This window comes from Varroa destructor, unplaced genomic scaffold, assembly GCF_002443255.2.
Source record: "Varroa destructor unplaced genomic scaffold, Vdes_3.0 BEIS01000001.1, whole genome shotgun sequence".
Taxonomy (NCBI): domain Eukaryota; kingdom Metazoa; phylum Arthropoda; class Arachnida; order Mesostigmata; family Varroidae; genus Varroa; species Varroa destructor.
The window spans coordinates 12,404,525-12,428,729 of NW_019211454.1; the positions used below are offsets into that span (position 1 = coordinate 12,404,525).

General features: G+C 38.9%; 3 protein-coding genes across 12 annotated transcripts in view; 2 read left to right on the top strand and 1 right to left on the bottom strand.

The window, feature by feature from the left end:
* The window catches only part of LOC111243285 (invertebrate-type lysozyme 3-like), an 18,184-nt gene extending 7,457 nt beyond the window's left edge, over positions 1 to 10,727 (top strand). For 3 of the 7 annotated variants that reach the window (XM_086978273.1, XM_086978274.1, XM_086978272.1), the window contains exons 3-6: positions 6,328 to 6,806; positions 8,919 to 8,971; positions 9,381 to 9,510; positions 10,083 to 10,727. In XM_086978273.1, the coding sequence (XP_086834399.1) occupies positions 6,767 to 6,806; positions 8,919 to 8,971; positions 9,381 to 9,510; positions 10,083 to 10,306 (447 nt within the window). In that variant the 5' untranslated portion in view covers positions 6,328 to 6,766 and the 3' untranslated portion in view covers positions 10,307 to 10,727. Of the gene's footprint in view, positions 1 to 2,300; positions 5,849 to 6,327; positions 6,807 to 7,660; positions 7,812 to 8,918; positions 8,972 to 9,380; positions 9,511 to 10,082 lie in introns of those variants that run through there. The other 4 variants (XR_015319718.1, XR_015319717.1, XR_015319719.1 and 1 more) reach the window with 4 other exon arrangements.
* Positions 10,426 to 24,205, bottom strand: part of Alg12 (Alg12 alpha-1,6-mannosyltransferase) — a 20,362-nt gene continuing 6,582 nt past the window's right edge. Inside the window, exons 6-7 of one of the 2 annotated variants that reach the window (XR_015319716.1) lie at positions 13,086 to 13,171; positions 10,426 to 11,292 (exon numbers count right to left, since the gene is read on the bottom strand). Coding sequence is in view for 1 of the 2 variants with exons in the window: in XM_086978269.1 (XP_086834395.1) it covers positions 13,142 to 13,171 (30 nt within the window). In the remaining variant the exon portion in view is untranslated. Of the gene's footprint in view, positions 13,172 to 24,205 lie in introns of both variants that reach the window. The other variant, XM_086978269.1, reaches the window with a different exon arrangement.
* Positions 16,882 to 24,165, top strand: LOC111243281 (vam6/Vps39-like protein). Of its 3 annotated transcripts, none has more exons than XM_086978268.1 (7): positions 16,882 to 16,933; positions 18,232 to 18,333; positions 18,616 to 18,836; positions 19,130 to 19,678; positions 20,276 to 21,655; positions 22,141 to 22,335; positions 22,600 to 24,165. In XM_086978268.1, the coding sequence occupies exons 1-7, from the start codon at positions 16,897 to 16,899 to the stop codon at positions 22,819 to 22,821; spliced, it is 2,706 nt and encodes a 901-aa protein (XP_086834394.1). In that variant the 5' UTR covers positions 16,882 to 16,896; the 3' UTR covers positions 22,822 to 24,165. The 3 variants fall into 3 exon arrangements, with proteins under 3 accessions (XP_086834394.1, XP_022644313.1, XP_022644315.1); XM_022788578.2 differs by lacking the exon at positions 16,882 to 16,933 and adding an exon at positions 16,940 to 17,338; XM_022788580.2 differs by lacking the exon at positions 16,882 to 16,933 and adding an exon at positions 16,940 to 17,158.

A 24,205-nucleotide genomic window follows, 5' to 3' on the forward strand; every position in this document is an offset into this window, starting at 1 on the left:
TATATTACTTTGTGTAAGTAATTAGCTTCCAAGTCTTTTGCCCATTCGATCACACGGCGTCCAGCGAGATTTTTGGAAGCTTGTGTTCGGATTGAACAACGCTGATTCCGCTTAAGATACAAACATGTAACAGCATGCGACATATTACTTTAGGATTCATGCCATATCTGAAGTCGACCAAAACGGACACTCGACGCCATGTTTATGCGTTTTTAATAGATATTTAGTATAGCGTTGTGAAACAGGTGTAGGGAAGTTTGCAGAACGAAAGTACCTTTAAAATATGCTGAATCGAATCAAGGCGATAGTATAAGAGAAGACCTGGTCCGAATAGGTCGAGTGGTCCAATTCGAACCGTTAGTCCAAAGAATTGACATAGAACCAAAAACATGAGTCATTGATACTCTTTCTGCTGCCCTCCCTAATCAAGATCGAGCGAAACACGTACGAACGCTGTTCTATGCCAACGATCTTGCCATCTGTGAAAGAAGTCGCTCTTATATACAATAAGCTAACGCAAATTTTTTTGCTATACGTAGATAAGGTGAGGGTAATAAAAACCTTTACCGTAGCTGCCGTCGCGATGTCAGAGATACGCTGCATGTAGTTAGGACGGCTAGTGGTAGGTGGAAGTACTTTCAGTAACCAGCTTTGAAGTTCCTGAGCGTGAATCATTTGACTAATGTACGTCTGAATCTCTTCAGAGAACATCACGAAGAGGTTACGCCAAGCGATGGTGACGAATGTACGCTTATGAACTCACTTTAGTCATGTTGTTTAAATGGCACTAGCACTACATTAAATAAAGTGACTCCAGGGGGTTTCTTACGGGCTCACTGCGTAGTGTGGGAATCCTTCGGATAGGCAGAACTCGGACACACGGAACTTGGAAACACGAATTTAAACCTGCATTTCCGAAATGCGTTATGGAACTGTGTCGTTCGTTTACGTATACCTGTAGGGTACCTGAAACGGAAATTCAAACAGCCTACTACTTCTGCTTATTTGGAGTATATGAATAAGGAAGATGGCTGAGATCAGTTACGATTTTGATCATACGGGGTTAATGGCCAATGAAGCCCGTAAAGGGGCGAACAGAACTAACCAAAACGTTAAATGTTTTGTAGTACACGGTTTTGCTACATACTATATGGTACATGCAATGAGATTTTTATGCACATATAAATATCATTTTAATTAATAAAATGGGCAATTATGTTACGATTAAGAACAGCGCATTTTCGATAAAAAGCGTCGTTGGCGCAATGAGTGTGCTCGCTGTCGCTGATAATCCTGTTGGTCTCAAGATTGATAGCGACAGCATCTGCGTATAAAGAAAAAAAAAACCGATGTCACAGTTAGTATCCAGAAAGTGTTTTGATATACAGATGTGCTGGCTTGGATTAACAATTAGGCCTAAGAACGTATCTCCTCGTTAGTAACTCACTTAAGCGTAAGAGTGATGAATGGGACGTACGTTAACATACTTAAGTTGTACTACTATATGCTAAAGTGTTAGGGAACGTAATATGGCCTTTAAATGTTAGACGTGCTATAATGCTACTGATCAAGGGTGTCTATTAATAAACTGGCATACGAAAGGAACGCAAACCGTTGAATGCTGAGAATAACATGAAAAGGATTGTGCTCATTCATTGTACCTAGCTATCCGACAGTTCCGTATGCGCAAACAGTGTTCCTAAATTCGTTCGAGGCGTCAGGCGGGCACCGCAAAAATCGATTCTGAATCTTCACCGCTTGCTTTGCTCCAGCTAAGCTGTTTACGGTTGCCGCCTACAGTTGCTGCTATCAATAGGAGATGCAGAAAACAGTGGAAGTGGCGTTTCGTAGACCTTTCTTCGCGATACTATCCCTCCAGAGACACACGTTGCTCGATCGTTTCGGTTTTCAGCGCATGCCTTGTATGCATTTTTTCTCTCTCACGTAGCTTTGAGACCTTTCTTTTGCAGATCCCCTTGTCAGTGTCGTTGGGACAGAGTCACAGTGGGCGGCAAGGAAAACATTCCGAGTGCCAAATAGTAAATCTGCTAGAAATTTAAATTTTAGATTCACTGGTTTTCTCTCAAGCTGAGAAAACAACTGGAAGAAGCAGGACGTGCCGTGGCCTGCAGTAAACGATTTGACTATTGACGAAGGCGCCTGGGAACCCCCAGAGATACAGGGGGATTAGGGAGCGGGAGGCGTATTAGTGTCCAGAACAACGTAAACGAGCCGGCACAGTAATGCAACACTCGAAACAAAAAAACAAAACCTCCGCGAACATCATCGCTAGTGCCGAACAAGTGACCTTGTTTTAGCAGACAAACGCTAAGAGACCCGAATCTGCAATGCAGACACGTTAGCGCCATCAAGTGGTGAATCTAGCGATGTGAAAAGTGATAACAACGGTATATGCATATGCATGTGTGCACGCTTCGGAGGCAAAAACATATATCAAACTCTGTTTGTTATGCCTGCATAAAGAATCAACCTTAGCATTCAACATTCAGATTTTTGACTGCCGTTGTTCGTCCTGCATCTTGGAGTACGCTGTGTAACTACTAACTTAATATTTCCTAGTTGTTACATTCATAGTATTAATAGTAAAACATTATCGTCGTTAATAGCAAAACAAATCCAATTACAGTCATGTGTATCTACCATGTTTTGCTGGTGTCAGCAGAGATTGGTAATCAATCAGCTTCAGCATTGGCTATAGATTGTATAAAGAATGAAACGTGTAACATTGCTCTGGATACATTCATCTTTGTAATAGCTATGGCACTCGAGGCTCTATACCACAAAATTTGTTAAAATGAAGATCAGTTGCTTTAGGTTTAGCCAGTGCTGAAGAGGACATAACGGCAACATGACCGCCTACCATTTTGACGTCCCGGACTCAAAGCTGCCTTTTGTCAAAAATAAAAGCTCCTGATCTAGGCTGTAAATCTACTGCAGAGGCTCATGCTGTTTAGTGACAATAAACACATAATTCCCGTGAAAGAATACTAATAGAATGGTGTTTCAGTACTTTAATAAAGTACTGAAACACCATTCTATCAAATAATGTTTTAACCACGTGTGCAATGACACTTCAATTGTCGAAGAAGTACTTCTGAAGAAATATTCTGAAAACACAAGCATATTGCCGACAACCCTTAAGAGATTGCGCCAACGCACGGATCTAGAGTTCTATTATAATCACCGTGTCAGTCTTAATCTACGAGTTACTATCTTCGTAGTTTTCTGTAGGGCCTTTGAATGTGTAAAACTTGAAACGTAGAAGATCTTTGAATGTACCACGTATATTTTTATCATCTCCCTCATCACTGCCAACTATTCGTAGGTATGGTTAAGTGCTTCGTTACAAGTTGGCTAATCGGCATTGTATGACGTTCAACTGGGGAAGATCTCTCTAGTTGATCTGGCGACGGTGCGACGTAGGCGCGATAATGAATTTCCGTACTATTAGGATAGCGATAGAACAAAAACGAAGCACTGAGCGTTGAGTAAGCGCTGCTTGCGAATACGCGAGGTCAATATGAATAGGGATAAGGATAAGAGCACGACGTTGCGTTTCTCCGTAACCGAATCTGAGCGGCGTGGAATCTTCAGTGAGTGCCGTAATCTCGGAGGATGGCTGTTGACTTGTTGCCCGGCGTCGAAAGTTCATGGGCAGAGTAGACTATCGAACAAGACGTCCCGAATCTTGTTTGCGCATCTTCTAACCTTATTTATAATCTACTTTCATTTCGAGGGCAAGCATCAGCTATACATAAACCGGCCATTATTGTTCTGGGTGACGTATTGGATTATATTAGGCATGCTTGACTGTAATGGTTTGCGAAATAGTACGTCAACGCTCGCATTCGCTGTGTTACCGCGAATGGCACGGGTGGCTGTGGGCGCGAACGTCTGTAAGTCGACGTCCTTTGAAACTCCACCTTATCCCGATGTAATTCGCTGTTCAGGCGTGATTAAAGGATCGTCTGTAGGAGTTTGGAATCTTGTTCTAAAGGTAGCCCCAGAAATGATATCCTGGTGGTTCGGAGTGTTCATACTTGATTGTCTGACGTTTTTAGGCTATAGTCAACTGCGCAAGTACCCTGATGATGCCGAAAAAGCAAAGGGCGAACTGATAGCTAGCCTGGATAGAATATGGTATACCCATTTATATCGAGAACTTTCACGACGTGCCCTGCAACGAGGTTTCACCGGACGGCTTGGTAATATCGCGTACGGTTTCGTAATGCCCTTTATAATCCACAGTGATCATATGGCGGCAGCCGCCGGGCTCAGTAGCTGCCCACCGTTGTGGTTTATGCTCGTAGGCTTTGTGGCGGGGTCCATTAAATGGGTTATCATTTATCCAGCAATTGTTATGACCATTTGTAACTACCTATACAACTGTAGTTGCATATTAGCGATGCTGAAGCTCATATTCATTGACGTCGCAAGCGTACTGCCTGACATGATGGGAGAGAGGACTGTTGCGGAACAAATTGAATTTGTGCAGGACATCACCTTTTATGCTGTGACGATTTTCATGATAATCGACCTGGTATATAAAACCAGGAACAATAGCAGCTGAACTAACCCTGGACGGCCGTAAACGAAAATGAACGTCGGACATGATCATCGTTATGATCAATATTCCATTCTTTCGTGTAAAAGCATGATGCAACTGTTCTTTATTAAAACGACGCTACAATAGGCTTACGGACTAAAGTAATTAATTTGCATCTGATGTGACATCCTCAACAAAAAAAAAGTATCGCAAGGAATATGGAAGATTTTTATTATTACCAGGAAATGCCTTAGCAATAATTTCTCGAGAGAGACTAAAGAGCGCTGATTATTTGCAACAATAAAGAGAAACGAAACTTGCGCAAAACAAATGACGCGAGCCATATACAGAACCTGTTTCATTTATTATTCATACCTTTACATTTACTTATTTATACTTTCACACATTACAGACACGTAATGGACGTACGTCCTGATGTACAAATGTTATTACGACATTTCCATTATGGCTGGTTTCTTCGCAGTTTCCATCGACGTTCGATTAGGACGGAGTTTGTCATCAGCAAACATTAGAACTTATAGCCCATGATAATTGATCATTACTGCGATTAGGTTAGACAACTAAAAAGTATGATGCAATTCGTTTTTAATTAGAGCCATGGGTGTAGTGTCAATTGGGCTTGTTTCTTGCTATGATTTCCATATGCCTTACCGTCGGGATACTAACGGATAATTAATTAATATTTGTAGAATTGCGTCAGTTCTGTTAACCTGACGTCAATAAAATATAACTGATTTAAAATAGTAGTGTTTCCATTTTATCACACAAATAAAATGGTAAACAAGTCTAATAGTCGTACTTGTAATAGTAACAAGGACTCTTGTTGAGATAATAATTGACAAAATGTCTCGACGCACGAGGCTTGGCTACGATTACGCTATTATATTGTGTTTATTTGGACCGAGAACTACGTTTGGTCGAGTTTGTATCTCTGTTCTAAATCTCAATTTCTGGTACCGATTATAAATATATCCAGTTATATGTGAGGGGTGTTCGTTCAGATGCACAGTGTACCCGTGTAGCACTGCATTCGTTACCGGAGAGGGTTAACCGAACAATACTACTATTCCTTTCGCTTATTTAACCGTTCTTGGACAGCTTCTACTGCTGGAACGTTCGAATTTCGACAGATGTGTCTGGAAATGACTTGCGTTCTGCTAAATAGCTTTCCAAGCTCCCGAAGCAAATGTACTACGATCGCCGTAATGGTAGTAACTATACTTTGACTAGGCAACATGGAATAAGATCCTTGCAACGTATGTGAGTTAAGAAAGACCTTTTCATTTTTTATTTAGCAACTCATTGCAAAAATTATGGTTTTAATGTGCGTATGCAAATACTATCTGATCGTATGAGCTTAGCTATTGTTAAGCATATAGTAGTCCATTGAAATTCAAAGTTATGTTCATCGATGTCTAGGCAATCCAAATAGTAAAAATAGTTGTTTTTACGTTAACGCTAGCCGGTGAGGTGTGTAGGCAACTATCGGTGGCTGTTGCGGCTGGTTTGCGGTGTTCAGTCCAACGCTCTATCAATGTACCCCAATATATGTTTTGACCCGTCAGGATCTTTTCCTTATCATCTTATCGACCAGTTTCGCCACTGATTTGCTGATCCGAACTCGCCTCCTCTCCTAATGGATCCTCCTTCTTTCCACAACTCTAAATATTATCCCATCGGCATCGACTACTGGTGCTATGCGACGATGGCTGATGAAGTGTTGCGTTTCATTCGCGTAGGTTCCTCCGTTCCGATAGTCACAGACGGTACTGTGCCCATATCACTATCGCGACAATATTTTTATCACCATATGGCAGGCGAAGCGCTGGGCAGTGACATGTCGCTTCGATCGCGCTAAGCGGAGAGGATCTAACCAGGTCGTCGTCGTCGTCATCGTTTTAGGCTCCTTGCCACAGGGTCGTTGCAAACTTGTAACGGATTACCTGTGACGGTACGTATCGGAAAAACAGGCATTACTCGTCGCCTGTTTTGGTGGTCCTCGACCCGGGCCTTCGCTGACCGGACAGCGTCGTGCCTGCTGTCTACAGTGCAAATCTGTCGAAGCATTGCACCGCATTCTTTTGCAAGCAACAGCCATTCTTTAGAAGTGAACTCAGTGTTCATTGACTGCTGCAATCGTCGTCTAATCTCTTGCCGCAGGAAAACCCAACGCTAAATATGAGAACGGCCGCGGCTCTGATTCTAGCCGCTCTTACAGGTGAGTATAATGTACCATTCGAAATAGAGCTGATTTAATAAAGTTTCCGCATCTTCTGTACGGATTAATATACTGACGTGGTACTTTCGAAAATATAAATACCACAGGTATCGCCGACTGTTTTTCTGAACCAATACATCCACAGACTGAGCACGCTTTTGCACGACTAGCTCCCTGTGCGTTAGAAGATTGCATAAATCATATATTAGTTCAACGACTTGTACTCAGTTTTTTCGGGCTAACTCCTTGCGGGAAATGTGTCACAGTTATCACCGGAAAATGGGGAATTAGCAATAAAAACCGCTCCAAGGTTAATTGGTACTCCCATAGGTGACGTATCGAACCCCTAATTTGGTGAATATTGTAACTCAGATGGGAACTATTGTTTTACCTCAAAAACTTGTCTCAGCTCATTTTGAAACTGAATTATATTCAACGATGTCGATAATTATTTGTATATAACGCAAAAAATAAGCCCTCAATTTTTCATCATCAAATCACATAGGAGCTCATATGAGTAATTTTTGGGCTTTTTAATTAATAGTTTGCACGTTCACTGAGCATTCATAGCGTGACTACATACTGTATCGGTTGCACCGGCCATAACAGCCTTGAGCAGTTGATTATTCGAAAAAGTACTAATTTTAAATGGTATGCCGCTTTTACTTGCGACACCCAATTGGAAAATCTAGATGATTCGACTAGTTATCGGTCTGAGATGGCTGGCATAACATGTTTCCAATTATCGCTGTATGCAAGCCGAGCCAATAATACTTTTGTTATGGCGCAGGAGGTAATCTTATAAAGATTTGTTTTCCGATTTCCATTATTTTGTACCTTGTGCATATTCGTAGAAAGGAACCGAGAGACGAGCACAAAGTAATGCCATATGATTTAGTCAGGTTTACCAGAAGGACGAGACGATTATGCACCGTAATAAAACTAGCGCTAGGTTTCCAAACTTCTGCATAAGTTAGGTCTAAATTGGCGCAACCACCAAAAAAGGTTAGTGGAATCGTCTGAAAAAGGTAACAGATAAAAAAAAAAGAAACAACGAGCATCTACATGCTTCGATCGTTTTCAGCTCTATCTCAGAACAAATGCAAATTTGAATTAAAGTAACTCAAATTTATTGCCAATTAACCCGTTGATTGTTCTTACTGAAAATATCTTGCACGAATTGAGTATGTTCAATAACCAGACGACGCATACGGCCGAACCGTTTGCACATGTAATAAATAATAATACTGATGATAATAATAACGACGAAGAAACGAAAAAGTTACGAATAAGATACTCGAGTAAGTTAAAAAGAAGTAAAAACTCTTTCGCTTGATTTCGATAACATCGCTGTTTATGAAACGCCTAGGTTCACTTCTAACTGAAGTGTTAAGTAAAATATAATGAGGATAGACGCAAAAAATAAACAAAAATTAGCTACCTTTAGCGCTAATAAGGACAGGAAAAGAGACTGAGAACTAATTTCACCTCTGCGGTCTTACTCTCAACACCCACTAAAAGATCGACACTTTTACATAAATTATCAAAACCGACCGTGAATAATAGCTTATAAAAACGGTATTTTTTGAGTGTTAAAATACACAGCGAAAACAGAGCGGAGATTAGCAACGATTAACAATTTTGACCGATTCGACTGATATGTGGACACATGCAGTGCACGACACCTAAGGTTATTGTTAGCCGTCTGATAGTATCGTTTTTCCTTTAAGTCTTTCGTGATACTTTGTGGATAAAATCAGAATGGTGAAATTTAGGTCCATATCATCCTTATATGTTCTGAACTTAGTTGCTTCGTTACGATGGAAAACGACAATCATTGATGATTCATAGAATTACACGTATGCTGTACAGTGGTGTACTTTTTCAACAATGATTCCTACTGTCTAGCTGAAATTTAGTTTCGCTTGTCGCCGCTTGAGTGGTCTTTTTCTTGTAGACTTTGTTTGTAGTTACTCTCGATCAACATAAGTTAGTTGCAATCAATTTGATCGGACATGGGTTTTTCTATGTACGCCTTGTATCAACTGATCTAAAGCTACCTGAAAAATTTGACCAGTGAACGCGCTTTATTGTGATCATATTCAATTTCAGTGGGTACTTATAGCCAGAATTCTACGCGAGATTGCCTCGACTGCATTTGTCAGGTAACTATAAATCTCTAGAGTAACAAATACATTAAATAACTAATTGCGTATATCGTTATAACATTGTATATAAATAGAAAGCTGAAGAATTTTTACAAGCGTCCGTCACAAGGTCGCAGTTGAATAATTTTATATAAGGTATTAAAAAGGATACATAATATACAATCGATGGCAAAAATTCTTCAGAGTTTTTCGTGAATGCATTGACTTCAGGTATACGAAACAAGTATCTAGGTAGCACCTAGGCTTAGCTCAACTTCTTTGAATGGATTTTTGTGGGAGTTACTTTTGCTTATGACACATACGAAATAAATATTTGCTTTATTAAGTAAATCTCTCTAAAATGGCTTAGAAAGTTTTCTAGTGCGCATACCAAACTACATATTCATTTATTCCTTTTATTAAACAGGCATCGACTAAATGTAAATTGGATCAAGGGTGTCACAACGCTGGGCCAGATGCTTACTTCTGTGGACCATATACGCTTTCCTACGCCTATTGGGTGGATGCTGGTAAACCTGGAGAAGCAAACATTGACCGTATGTATAACCTGTTTTTATTTGTCTGTTTATGTATACTTATCGTATCTCTTAAAACGACAGTATTGCCGATTATTTACTCCTATTTACTGCTGTAACCGAATCTGTACGAAGGAATTACCTTTCATGCACAAATGCTGTACAAATTAAAGTTCTGCTGAAGTGACTTGGTGCATGGTAGACCAATGCACAGTGCAGTGAAGAAATATAGAAATTAAAAAAACGTAACGATTTGTGCTAAAATGAGCAAAAATTCGGCGTGTGGACCTGCAGAGCTCCGCAAATCGAATATTTTCAGGTTTCTGAGCGCTTGAAGTATTATAATTGACACCAATTTTATCATTATAATCGTATAGCCTAATATTTCAATGTTTGTTTAAGGAATAGTCCAGTTTTTAGATAATAGACATTTTGTAAATTGAATCAGGTATCATTAAAGTTCAATTTTATTTTAGAAAACATGCATTAATGATATACATATACAGCACCTGATGAGTAGGCCTGTTCTAATTTGACTTACGTTTATTCGATTCAAATTCCTGACGCATACGAATCTTCGGCTGACTTGGTAGACTTCGAAAAATGCCTCAAGGACAAAAAGTGCTCTGAGTTGACGATTGTTCAGTATATGAACAAATGGGGAACGGATTGCGACGGCGATGGTCGAATCACATGTTATGATTATGCGCGCATTCACAAAGGTGGCCGCAATGGCTGCCCTGCGAAATGGGTCGACGACACCGACTATTGGACAGGGTTTACCGAGTGCATGGAATTGAAATCGAAACGGCAATGAAGCTTGTCACGTCGCATGCAGCTGACAGAAGAACACGGCAGCAATGACAATTACGACAAAATATATGTATAGTTTTTGCAGGATACATTGAGCCTTGTGTTCTGGTTCGCCAATTTTAACAGTACATCCGATTGTCAGTTAAAAGATGTAGACTGCTTTCTGTCTATACATACTCCATACATCTGGGTCATTTTTACCTAACAGACGACCTGTTAAGATCGAAGAAAGCTTCACTTTATTATATTGGACGTTGCGCCATTTTGAGGAATGGATTGGAAAATAAGAAGAAAATTGGCCTCAAACATCGTTCGAAATTTTGTGATGAATATTAATAAAATGTAGTAAAAAAAAAGGAATATGCACGATTGAGAGACGATTAATTGTCGGAAATAAAAGTGACCTGGTTTTATTTAACAAATTATCTTATCTGCAATGCAATTACTATGTAGGTCATCGTAGGTTATCGAACTAGAAAAGGCTACGCAGTTCGACCAAGTAATATTGATAACATTCAATAGACCTTATTAAATACATTATTTATTGATAAGCTATATATTTAAATTTTTGTCGCGTTTGGTTAATTAAATATATAATTTACTATGTATATGGAAAAAAGATATTACTATATAAATGGAAACATTTTTCGTATTATCATAGTTATCCATGTAAGTCCTTAGGGTGCTTTCCAACAAAATGCCGCAAATATACAAACGTCGCATTGCCGTGTAACGCCTACCACCAAAGTTCTACTAGAGCTCAATATAAGTGCATTTGAAAATACATGTGATTATACTGATCACTATGTATATATACGTATACTGATTAATATAATAATTGCCACTTTGCCTCTCCTATACACACGTTATATTTTCAGATGCATTTACATTGACTTCTCGATTCATTTAGGTAGTAAATGTTGCAGGTCAACACGACGTTTGTGTAAATATAGGAGCCGTCCTGTTACAAAATTTTTTACTTTATATAACCTGAAACGAAACAGGTTCAGAAGCGTTAGGTTATAAGGAAGCAGTACCACAGGGTGGTCTTCTCTCTTCAAGACCAGCTAATTGCTTTACCAAATTGTTGCATTGACTGTGTGCATTTTGTGCATTGAAATGTGACTCGTTCGAAGAAATGGCCAGGTGCATTACGTTTTACGGTGTGGCCCTAATTGTCATGAACCTTACCTCTAAAGTGGTGACCGTTGTACATAGCGCCATATCGAAGTTTTTGAAGCAATCAGAAATGAATGTTGCCAGCTGACGTTTGTTTAGAAATTGGAACAAACCTAACATCATATTAAGCAGCATAAGCTAAATTTCGAATGACGCTATCAAATCAGGAATATTTCGCGTTGGTTGAACAAGTGGTCTTGTAAGGTATGAGCGAGATGTGAGGCGCAGATGTGGTAAATTCATAAGAATCTTGTTTAGGTATGGAATAAATCTCCAATTACTTTTCCGGAAACGAAGTAACTCTCGGACAAGGAAGTCAGAAGAAAATAAAGCACACGTTTCGTATGCAGGAAACTGAAAATCTGATTGATTGGAGCGGTCGATCGTTCAACTTTGATTTACCCAAACTCAAGTACGGCAACGAAACACTGTATCTCATTATCTCATTTATTTATCTCATTTTAAATAGATGTCGACCGCAGACACGTCAAACTGAATTTGCTGGCGAGGACAAAAAATGACCGTTTCACGACTGTTTTCTTTAATTTATATACACAATTGTTTCCTAGAGACATTGACTAGAAAGAACGAAATGAGGTTAGAATAGACGGGAGTTTTCAAGTATTTGTGGAAATCTACACAGGCAGAAATGTACCTTCGATTATAAGATATTTTCGATGCACATTTGAGCTAGAACCAATATCTCTATGATAGACTTTGAACGAGAACTTTGCGTCTAACCACTGACATAAATCTAAGTAACCAAAAAAAGATTGCGTTAACGGTAATTGAGAGCTTTTATTCCATTGATTCCCCTTAATTTTGTTGGACCTCATTTAGAAACCTTCAAAAAAATGCTTAGTATTTTAAATATACGAGCACGGTATTATTGTTGACAGATGGTTGCCAAATATTCCGAGAGCAAAGCTTTCGTCTATAGGAGATATTTTTTCGAGACAGATTGTTTGAGACGGATAACCGTTGGCGTCATTTGTATTTGCAGTGTTTTCAGCGAGCTTCCTAGAACTTGATGTTTGTAAGAGTATCATGATTTGATAGATTTCAAACACTGATATCGATAATCGGTTTCAGGACTCATACAACTCGTATTACTGTTTGGCTTTACATGACCGGACATGATGTATACACAGCAACACTGTGAAGTTTGGCTTCTTTTGCAGACATATTTATGTCACTTGATTCATGACACGCCGAAAATGCTCGTGGAACCTGTACTAATCGTTGCAGCTAGCGGAATAGAACTGAATTGGTACATAAAATACATGTTTATTTTTGTTTCTATATAAAACGAATTTTACCGTGTATGTTACTGGGGGGCTTGGGTCAGTGACCCCCCCCCCTTCCCTAGCTTTTTTGCAGCCAGAGGCTTGTCACGTTCGCTAACGTTTTTTTTAGAGTCATATATATATATATATATATATATATATATATATATATATATATACGTGAAGATAAATGAGATGTAACACAATAAAAATCGTGAAAACTGCTTTATGCTACTTCGAATGGAAGGTTTTATTGCACCATCCATATTTTGCAAACAATAAATTTTCATATTTTTCATTTGTTAGACAATTCATTACCTTGGCGGCGTGCAACATAGATCAACAGCTCAAAACGTGACTCAAGCCGGAACCCGTTACCTTCTGGGCAGACGGTGATATATTATCTGGATGGATAGAAATGAAAGGAAGTCGTTAGAAACTACGATGGATATATAACCTCCTGACTTCTAGCGATCGCCGTTCCTTATCGTAATGTTCAAATCATCTTCAGTTCTGCCTCCACTATTAGATCTGAAATATTGTTTTCTATTCGTGCGCGCCATCATCCCAGGAATTCGTGTTGAATCGTAGGTATGACAATAGTTTACTTCTACACTTCATCATTTTACGCGTCCTTTCCGGCAACAAAATTCTGCCGTCTCCAAAGCGGGTTTTCAAGATTTTGCCACAGTTTAATGTCGGCAAGATAATTGTAGTTGAGGAAGTTAAGCATAGCAGAATTGGCAACTTCAATAAATTCTACAAAACTATTCTTAAGATCTGTGCGCACTGTGAGCGCGGACCTTATCGAAATCTGATGAAATATTATTAAAAAACAGTAACATGGATAGCCTATGAAAGACTGACCGGAATCAGAGCCTTACCAGATCAACATACGCTATGCGGTAAAGCATGCAGCCAAGGTATAATAAATTCGGTAGTAGACAACAAGTTCGTTTCAAACATTGATGAACGAATTTTAATAAACCGGGACGTTGAATTATAACCCTATGTTTTCTTTGTAAATAGTTCGCAATAAATATATTAAGGAGTACCTTTAAAAAACTGCACGCGTTAATAGACAAAACTTAGCTGGAAAAGTTTGAAACGATTTTAAAGTACTTTTTCGTCTATCGAAGCTTTTGTTGTACAAATGCAGAGCATACGCATTCGTGGCAACATGAGCAATGATTTCCATTTCCTGCGAGCATAAATTCCAAAAACACATTTTTGACATCTCTAACAGAAAATTCTCAAAATTTCTCCGAGATCTATTTTTTTGTTTCATGTTCAAACCAGTTTAGCGATTGGACACGCGAAGGATTCGTAAGATTCACTGCTTTTTTTTTGCCTACTATTTTGCCTTGCTCGGTTCCTCTTCGTTCATGTTTCTCTATCTATGTGCGCTTCGTATAACCTGATTGAAGCTTGGCAATGGTGACGCAGTATAAATAATGAATAACGATAACAATGACCCTAAAGTATCTACCTCGCATAGGCATTTTCGACTACAAAGAGTAACAAATATAACAAACATAAACGTTTATTATTTTTACCATACAGTCGTCCATCGAAATAACGTGACACGAGAATAACAAGGTTTCTGATGGGGCTATTGGCAAAATAAAAAATATCACTATTGGCACATATATTAAAAGCCGGGGTTTTTTATTATCGAGCAACGAAGCGGTAAAAATCTAGCTCAGGCGATCTCTTGCTGGCTTTGGACAAGGCATGCATAATCATAATCGTTGGATAATCATATCATGCAGTATTCATCTAAAGAGCCTATTTGATTGGCTATAACCAGAAGTAAAAACAGTCTCACATAGAATTTGTGGGAAGACGAAGTTACAAGCACTTGTCTTAGTGCACTCTCCGTAGTAGACCTAGTGCGAAGGCCTAAATGTGTACGCGCATAGATAGCTAAACGAAAGAGATGAACCGTTGCCATTGTTCGAAGTATTCGTTTTATTTCGAATATGAAGGACTTAATATGCAGCAGCCTAAGCGGCAAATGATATAGTAATGGCTTCAATACCAAGATCAATTTTTATACTAATATGGTGTTCTCTATAGAGTATGTCATAACTCAAATGGGTATGTTGTCAGGAGTGAACTATTCTGGACTGGTGAAAGGTTGGCTGTTTCTCGGAAGTTGATTTCTACTTCAAATTTCTTTTTGAACTTGCAACAACCCCCGAGATGTCGTGTTTCAACATTACGCTCTTGAATGCTAGCAGGATAAGCAATGCCTTAACGTAATAATGAATGTCAAGTTAACGATAACTATTATAAATGAACTCAACTTTGGTTGGGCGAGCAGCCAACTCATTGATCTTTCATTATGCTGTTGTACTGTTTAGGTGGCTAAACGAGTCGTATTATACAGCATATTTCGTTCTACACAATCCATCTACGTACATACATGGGTCGTAATGATGACACAAGAAGGTGACCCATTGGTGCAAAATAGGTAAATTCAACTTTAAAACATTCTGCATTGATATTTAAAGTCGAAGTTGAACCAAGGAAAAGAATCGAGCCCCACTTTTCTAAATAAAAATATTGGGTAGGTCGTCTGGTAAATTTTTAATATATGGATATGAAATGTGGAAGTAGTTTATCGTTCGTTTAACAACTGGAAAAAATGAGTATTTTATCATCGCGATCGTTTCTTAATAATGCGAAAAATAAATATATACAGAAAATATAAATATGTTGTAACGATAAAGATATATTGACTCGCAAAATGGCAAATCATGGCAAAGTCAATAGAACGAAATGTTCACCTACAATAGATAGCTAATCGAAATCACTTGTAAACTACAGGAATATCAAACTGTACAAAGCGTCGTAAAACTTTGATTGTAGCATAATCGGAGCTTGCATATATGAGAAATAAACTTAATTATAATTAAGCTTAACACGTGTAGCAAACTTATTCTTTGTTTTTTAATGATAAAATAATAAAGACAGTTTTTTAATGATGAAAAAATCGATTTACCCTGATATGAATAAGATTATGCCAGATACTTCCTAGTCGTCTTTGATAGGATCCTTTAAGGAAGCTCTTTAATGACATACTTTGTCTAACAACCGTAACTTTGACCGTGCTTCTCATAGTGGGTTCGTAACCTGACTGATGTCACTTTCACCGACAAAAACCGATGAATAATAGAATTCGAATTGCTCAATGACGAGCATTTATCTCAATGTTAATGTAAAACGTTCGTCAAAGTTATATTTATAGCGAATATAATAACAATTTGTTTAGCCTAATGTTAGTGTGTACTGTTTGTTTTATGCTTGTATACAAGCGTGGGTCACAAGTTACATCCTACAACATTCGTGCCGGAAATGCAGCTAAATTAAGGATGGGGGAGGAGATTTTTTTTTAGTTTTTGACCTGTCTGAGTTACGATCCTTTTTGTGATCTTCCCGATTGCCACATGCGAGTTTTCGTCGAACTCTTCGAAAGCCGTATTAAGACTGGCGACAATTCGACTATAGATTAAGGGTAACCAAATAAGTTAAGTCGTGCGTACGATGCCCTCAGCTCCAATACATTGGACAGTCTTCGCTCATGCTCTGAAAACGAGCCATCGGCATCCGCTATGACAAGTATGTGGCCTTGTTATAAAAAAAAATATGAATAATACCTATTAAACGTATGTTTGTTTTGATACACTTTATCAAAGCGTGTCCCAAGTTATCTGGCACAAAATGTATGGTAACTGTCGAATCACCCGGACGCGATCAAGTTAAATGTATTTTGCTTGTAACACATTTTGAATTAATGCAAGTAAATTTTACTTAAATCCATACAAGGTATACTCAATGTTCATGACAGCAAGTGGGGTGGTCAGATTGCACGAGACACAGGTGCACTTCTCAAGTCTATACATTCTATGTAATAACTTAAGCATAATCGTTGGCGGTAACAAGTCTTAATTTGGTTCAGAGAGAGCTAGAAGATGACATCGAACTTAATTTTTTGATTCATTGCAAAACAGAGTACAATCGCTACGAAAATAATGCAAGGAAAATCAATTGCATAATCTTCACACAAGTACTAGTCGGTTCAATTAAGTCAGTGTGTTATTTAATGTGCAATTCCAGACACAGAATGATATTAGTGCCCGTTTGGGTTATCGGGAACCCTGGTAAGCAGCTGATCGTCAGTAATGGGACATACTTGATGACATACATAGATGTTAATATCAGTAGCGAGGATAAGTTTGTGCAAGCTTTGATTTTTGATAAGTAAAAACAACGGATATGTATGAGCGTACTTTCGGTGATACAGTAATCATATCGGATATGGGAGTGCTACAGTAAAACTTGAACGGGAGTAGGCGCAATAGGTTGAAGAATGCAATGCTAAACAGGTTACTGCTTTCAAATCAAATAACAGGTCGTCCCTGTGATGTAGCAATAGGAAGTTTACTTCGTTGAACTTTTTCATTGCGTTATCTATATTCTCACTGTTTGTACAGTGGTTGGCCAATGACTTGTTGAATGTACCGTAGTGCTATCCCTGTTATGCCAGTACGGCAAAATGGAAAAAGGTGGGTCATCGTTTTGACGTCATTGAATCGATTGTGTGTCAAAATGTGTCACGCTTGCTGAGTGTTTCTTTAAGCAACAAGTTCGAAAGTGTCTTGTCAAAGAATAAGTTGTAGCATGCGAAATTTGAATATGAAAGGTGTTCTTTATCAAGCCGTATGTCCGTCCAACTTAAGAATACCTAGGATATGACGCATTGAATTCATCTTTTAGTGCCTTTTGCCTATCAAGACAGCTATTTCTACTTTAAAATTCAATATGTGCCAGCTGGTACACAGCCCCATCACCTCTCCGTATGTAATTTCATTGAATTACATCGGTGGCTACAAGAAAATAAATCAGTTTTTCAATCCCACTAAAATGCAGCGTAACGCTCATATAAATATATGTATTTATAACTACAGTGTGACGCGTTCGCCCACTGAAACTGTCTTCTTCTAATGCTAGTATCGAGAGAAGCACTAGTCCACAACTGTTTAGCCCTTTTGATCAGACGGTTAAACGGGTACTTCGACAGAGTGTTTCGCTTAGCCGCAATAGAACTGTTATGATCTAATCCACGTAAGCGTCTTGTTGTATTTACACATTATATGTTCGAGAAGACTTTTGACTTTGGTCAGGAAATGATCCGTTCGGCTTCCAAAAGCTAGTACAGCACGAAGCGAAACCGCATGATTAATGTACATCACCATGCACAACCACCTAATCAATTTTTTCGATGAGTATGAAGTGCTGTGAGATCGCACACGTTTTTCTTTGGATATAATGCTACTGGTTCATTGATCACGACATAGATTCATGGTTACATACATAGTAAATCTACGACGAATTTGTCGATTACTAAGATATGGTATACTTCCGTGTGATTCTGTTCGACCATTGATGTCTTTGTTAGACTCAATGTACAAGGCCTATTCACTCGAATCTGTGCTACAAAATCTTCCACCCACGTTTAGCATTGAGTGTGCAGCTACCTACAGAGATACACTTTTGCTTGGTATGTATCAAGAACAGCTTTTCTTAATTCTTAATTACGTTTTAAGTAAGAAGATCATAATTTAATCTATTCATATTATTTGTATTTATACACTATTTTTACTGGATCATCACCTTTTGCTAGATATATGGTACAATGGAAACTAAATTAATGTTCGTATCCTTAACCGTTTCATAGTAGCCGTAAATTATTAATTACAAGTAATCCAGAGTATGTACTTTCGTAAAATAGTCCCTTAACTGATGTTTCTTATGACCCTCTTTTTGTTTGGTTACTTATTAGGCACAAAGCAGGGTTACCTCACGACGTTTCGGGTGACCAAGGCACATCCACCGAACTCGGAAAGCCCGCTCGACGTCAGGCTTCACAAAACCTTTAAAAGCTTCTCAAAAAAACCTATAAACGAGCTGGTTGTAGTTGAAGATCACGATCTTCTGATCAGCCTATCGGATCAGACTGTTAACGTGCATAGAATTTCCGAGACATTCCCACTTCTACGGCAGGTTGGATCATCCATAACGTCTGATTTCTACTCTAGAAACCCACCAGAATGAATACGATTTATATAATTTCTATATACAATGGCCTCACGACGATTTTCTGATAATAGTTGATTTGCTCTCCGTGAGGGCCCAATTTCGCGCCCAAGCCTCAGTACCCTGTTAATGGAAACAGGATTTAATTACACAAAAGCATTCCAGTTAATCAAACAAAATAATATAAGGTACTTCCTCATCGATCTTTGATGGCATTTATTCAGCTCATCCCTTTTCGTAAATTACTCATTTTGTTCTAGTTCAAAGGGGTTACCACGTTCGCTTGCGGCACGCAACGGGTCAAGCGCCACAATGATGGAAGCGACAACGTCAGTCCAAGCGACAGAAATTACACAGTGGTGCGATTGTGTATCGCACAGCGTCGGAGGATCCAGTACTTCTATTGGAAACATAACGATAGCGCGTTTATAGAGCATCCCTATGAACACACACTGCCTGACGTTCCTCGTATAATGGTTTGGTCAAGCAAGGAGCATCTTATCGTTGGCTTCAAGACCTCCTATGTCCTACTCAAGGCGAACAAAACGGGCGACCTTCGGGAGCTACGCACTATCAGTCGTCAACCAGAACCACTCATTACACGGTTGCAGGACGACAGCTATGCAGTGCTTAGCGAAAAAAACGTCCACCTCGTAAATATGAATGGTGATCGAATTCAGATAGAACCGATCATCATGAGCGAATTGCCTGTCTCACTAGCTTACGACTATCCCTACCTAATGGGTCTTTCGCCAGCTGGAGTCGAGGTGCATACAATAAACCCAACCCTAACAATTCAGACAATTCAGGTGAGACTTCGGGCGGTATATATATAAGCACTATGTATATATATAGAACTTATGAGTCAAAGCTAATTTTTGCTTGTAAAAACTCTATACCTCAAATCGTAATGACAAACGTGCCCTTAGACCTCACATGTTCAATTTTACGTGCGCTCACAACAACCGGCCAGCTTTGATCATAGTTACCGATGATACTACATAATAGGTTGAGTATTTTAATCCCGATTTTGATAATCACCCAGTTTAGTACATATGTGCCACTAAGACGGAGATAACAACTACACTGGAAATTAAAAACTCGGCAAATAGTTATTATGAATGGCTGATGAAAATAGGTAAAGCATGATTGAGCGGCTCTTCAGCCAGAATATGATTCATAAGGTTCCACGTTCTTACAAATGGGTGTGGAATCAAATTTATATTGCCAAATGAGTGATCTCTTATAAAAAAAAGATGCTGTTCATTGATTTGGACTCGCTGTTTTAAGGTCCGTCAACGACACATACGGCACGATTTGTGTAAATGAAGTAAGTTGAAACTTAATAGCCTTTGCTGATTGATAACAGTACCATTGGTATGAGTCGCTGTGTTGTATCATTGCAGATAACGCAAACACCAAAGCCATTAGGGCTTATCGTGTGGAAAAGTGGGATGGTATTCGTCATCTCTACGAATAATGTCTGGTGCCTTGTCCGAGCTTCGGTAGGCGACCAGTTGTCCGCGTGTAAAGACCAGAAACAATTCCATCTGGCTCTCATGTTGGCAAAGCTGTTAGATGCATCGGATGCAGATAAAGCGCGTTGTAAATATCACCTTGAGAATTTGCTTGCCTTCGACTTTTTCGCCAAAGGACAATATCAGAAAGCGTTTAAGCTGTTTGAAGAGATTCGTACTGATCCTGTCCATGTTATCGGGTTAGTTCCATCGCTACTCAAAGAGCAGTACCGAAAAATGCTTCAATACCCAGCTTCGGTTCCGAAGCTCGATGAGTCTCAGCTGACAACCGCTATGACGGAGCTGATTGTGTACCTCAGTTCTGCCCGAAGATTTATAAAGAGTCAGGAATGCGATAATGTCCAAGTCGGGGGTATCCTCGAGGGAATCAATGCTGTCCGTCCGAAAAAGCTACTCCTACAAATCATCGACACGACGATGCTTCACCTCTACATCAATGTGAATCCAAACCTTGTAGCAGCTCTGCTAAGCTTTAAAGATAATCATTGCCATCTTGAGGAGTCAGAGGCACTGCTAAAGGAGCACCAAAAAATTGTTGAGCGTATAATCCTTTACGAACAGAAAGGTGCCCATCACAAAGCGCTTCAACTGCTATCCGAACAGGCGCTTATTCCGAGCTCACCGCTTCACGGTCATGAGCATACGATTGCCTATCTTCAGCGATTGTCGGGTGACCACTTCGACCTCATACTTGAATACGCAAAATGGGTTATTGATGCATTTCCCGATGACGGACTGAAAATCTTTACTGAGGGTACTTGCGGCCGTGAACTTTTACCAAGAGAAAGGGTGCTTCAGTTCTTGGAGAAGGAGTCACCTACGCTGATTGTACGTTATCTTGAGCATCTCATTCTTCACTGGCATGATGATAACGTCCGATTTCACAATTTGCTAATCCACAAGTATCGTGAACAGATCATCCGTATAACTAACAGCGAACTCAACGACCCTTCAGTGACATCTATACGTGAAAAACTTGTAGACTTTTTGCGGACATCGAATCGCTACACACCGTCGATATTTCCTCAGTGGTTTCTCAACGACAAGCTATACCTTGAATGTGCCATTGTTATGGGTAAACTTGGTCGACATCAAGATGCATTGACAATTTACATTCACGTTCTCCGGGATTTAAAACGTGCCGAAGACTATTGCGTCGAGCAGTACTTAGGAAAGAAGGCCTGCGACAGGAACGTTTTTATCATACTTTTGACACTGTACATTACTCCGGCAAAAATTTGCCTTAAGGTAAATTCAGCTGTAAAAATTACAGCTCACAAGAACATTCGAAAACAATTACAGCAAATTTCCACTAGGGTAATTTGTTACAAAGTTTTTTAACACCAGTATCTGGGTAGCACACAGCAGTCGGTGCGCGGTAAGGACTCATTTAAACAGATAATTCTTTTTACGATAAACAAGTATCCTAGTGCGATCCAACAGAACAGACAGGCTAATCAACTGGATAAATAAATCCAATAACTGTTAAATAGCCGTCAAGCCCAAGCTTGATTAAGTTGCGATGCCCTACACGCATCCTTTATAAGTCACAGAAAACTTGATATATAGAATCTAATTACTTGCTAAAATATTTAAAAAGACAACTACGGCTAAAGTATCACTATGGGAATGAAGATTTTATTATAGTAATAGTTTATTATAGTAATACCCCAAAAGCCAGTTATTTTTACTATACTAACGGTTATCTTCAATATGATTCTTACTTAATTTAGGCACTGGATATTAGTGCTCCTGCGGCAGAGTCCGATCCTCCCGACATTATGGAAATTCTTAATCTGCTCGATCGCCATGTGGACAAATTGGATCCGTTGCGGGCTATCGAAATGCTTCCACCAGAAGTGCCGTTACAAAAACTGGAGGAATTCATTACAAAATTACTGAAAGAGCAATCTATACAATTATCTAAGGTAAGTATATGCCTTCTGTAATACTGCCCATTCAAATCCATGCTTTAGGGCATGTGATCCACTCTAGCATAGATTTTTAAAACAGAATTTCCGTAGATCTGAAGACGAGCTGTGTATACATATGTATATATATGTGTATATATATATATATATATATATATATATTAGTCAGGCCACTAGACCTCGTTATTAGTGGAATCTTATTTAAAATCTGAAAGTGAAAAAGTTTCTAATAGAATTTGGCTTCACTTTTTCATATTTCAGTTGCGTGTCCTTAATGCTCTTCTTCTTAGTGACAACGTTAAGGCGAAGTTGCTAAAATTTAACCTAGTGAAATTCTGCGTAACTATTGACGATTCGAAATTATGCGATATCTGCCAGCGGCGAATCAACCGTTCTGTATTCGTGCACACCGAGAAAGGACAAATTGTTCATTATGCGTGCCATAACAAAACATTATCAGGCAGCGAAAGTGTTGATAACTAGAATAGAATCGACCTTTTTACGGAACAGAGTATCATTATCTGTTTTAACTTGAGACTGTCCCAAAAGAAAGTTTCGTGCGTTACTGCTGCTTCTATGGCTTGCCTAACCTAGTGTGACCAGTGAAATGAAAAGTGGGGTTCAGCCTGTCCCTAAAACGCCCTTAAAGAAGCCATTAGCAAAAAGTGGGCCTCTAACCCTAATTGACCAGATCGTGTAAGAGCAAGCGTGCACGTCGGAGATAGTTAACAATAAAACCTCTTTTTCCGGTAGCAAAAGTTTTCTATAAAAAATTAAGCTAGATAGAAACAGACAAAAGTAATTAGGGGAAATGCCACAGCCGTCATTGTTTAGTGCGTGTGAAAATATATTTAATTACTATCACTAGATTACTATTTTCGAGAGCATTTCTAATGCTTCTTTTGCGCTTGTTTAGATAGCTTCAGTTATTAGCCTGAAGTGATGAGAAACGACTTATTGTATCGACGTTACGCATGTCGTGTGCAGCAATGCAATGAACGTTCCTGCTAAAAAAAATAGCTTGGATGTCAAAGAAAAACCCACTTTATCCCTCTTTGGCGAGAACAACTCTGAAACTAAAGCTGCGACTTACTCCAATGACTAGTATTATTATAAAGTTTTTGATATTAGGAAATGTTAAATGTTGTATGCGGTACTTTCGAGTTCCTCAATATTTTATGAGATTTAGACCATATGTGATATCCTTACATGTAAATATATGCTAATACTAGATGACCGACAAGGACCCAAAGTAGCAGACATTGTTGTATTGAAGTCAAGTAGTTTTTCGGGCTACTAATAGGTGTTGTATGTGGCCCACTGCAAAAAGAAAATGTAATGTTAATAAATACCCAAACTTTGTTTATAAAAATAGCGTTTACAAGAAAGGGGTTTCTCTAACAATGAATTTCTAGCAGCTTTGAGTCGAGGAGAACTTGGATAGCGGGGCGTGGAAACACGTTTTCATGGGGCAAAGTAGACTTTATAGAAAACACTCCAATAAACGATGTAATTTTTGGCAAAAGAATATTCGTAGCCGTGTCTATTGGCTATAAAAGTATTGCATCCCCAAAGAGTGCAAAGTTTGTTATATTTAAGGTGAAAGCGAATAACGAGTTATATTTATTTCACCGGCAAACGATAGACTCCGTGTTCCAAAGTTCTTTAAAGATTGTCTTTGTACATATATATTATCGCTACATGACAATTATTGTTCATAATTCACGACTCGCATCCCAAAGTCACCTTCGGTATAACCATGAACTACTATTTTTTACCACTGTCCGCGTAGTAGGATAACAAACAGCAACTATTCTATCTACACTATTATTTTTTGTAATTATTTTTCTAAAAATGCTTGTTTTCG

Bases quoted from the DNA above. Each gene is read 5' to 3' on its own strand.
- LOC111243281 (XM_086978268.1), top strand. From the start codon at position 16,897: ATGATATTAGTGCCCGTTTGGGTTATCGGGAACCCTG. The intron at 19,679-20,275 runs GTGAGACTTCGG...GTATCATTGCAG, and splicing joins TAACAATTCAGACAATTCAG to ATAACGCAAACACCAAAGCC. The intron at 21,656-22,140 runs GTAAATTCAGCT...TACTTAATTTAG, and splicing joins CGGCAAAAATTTGCCTTAAG to GCACTGGATATTAGTGCTCC.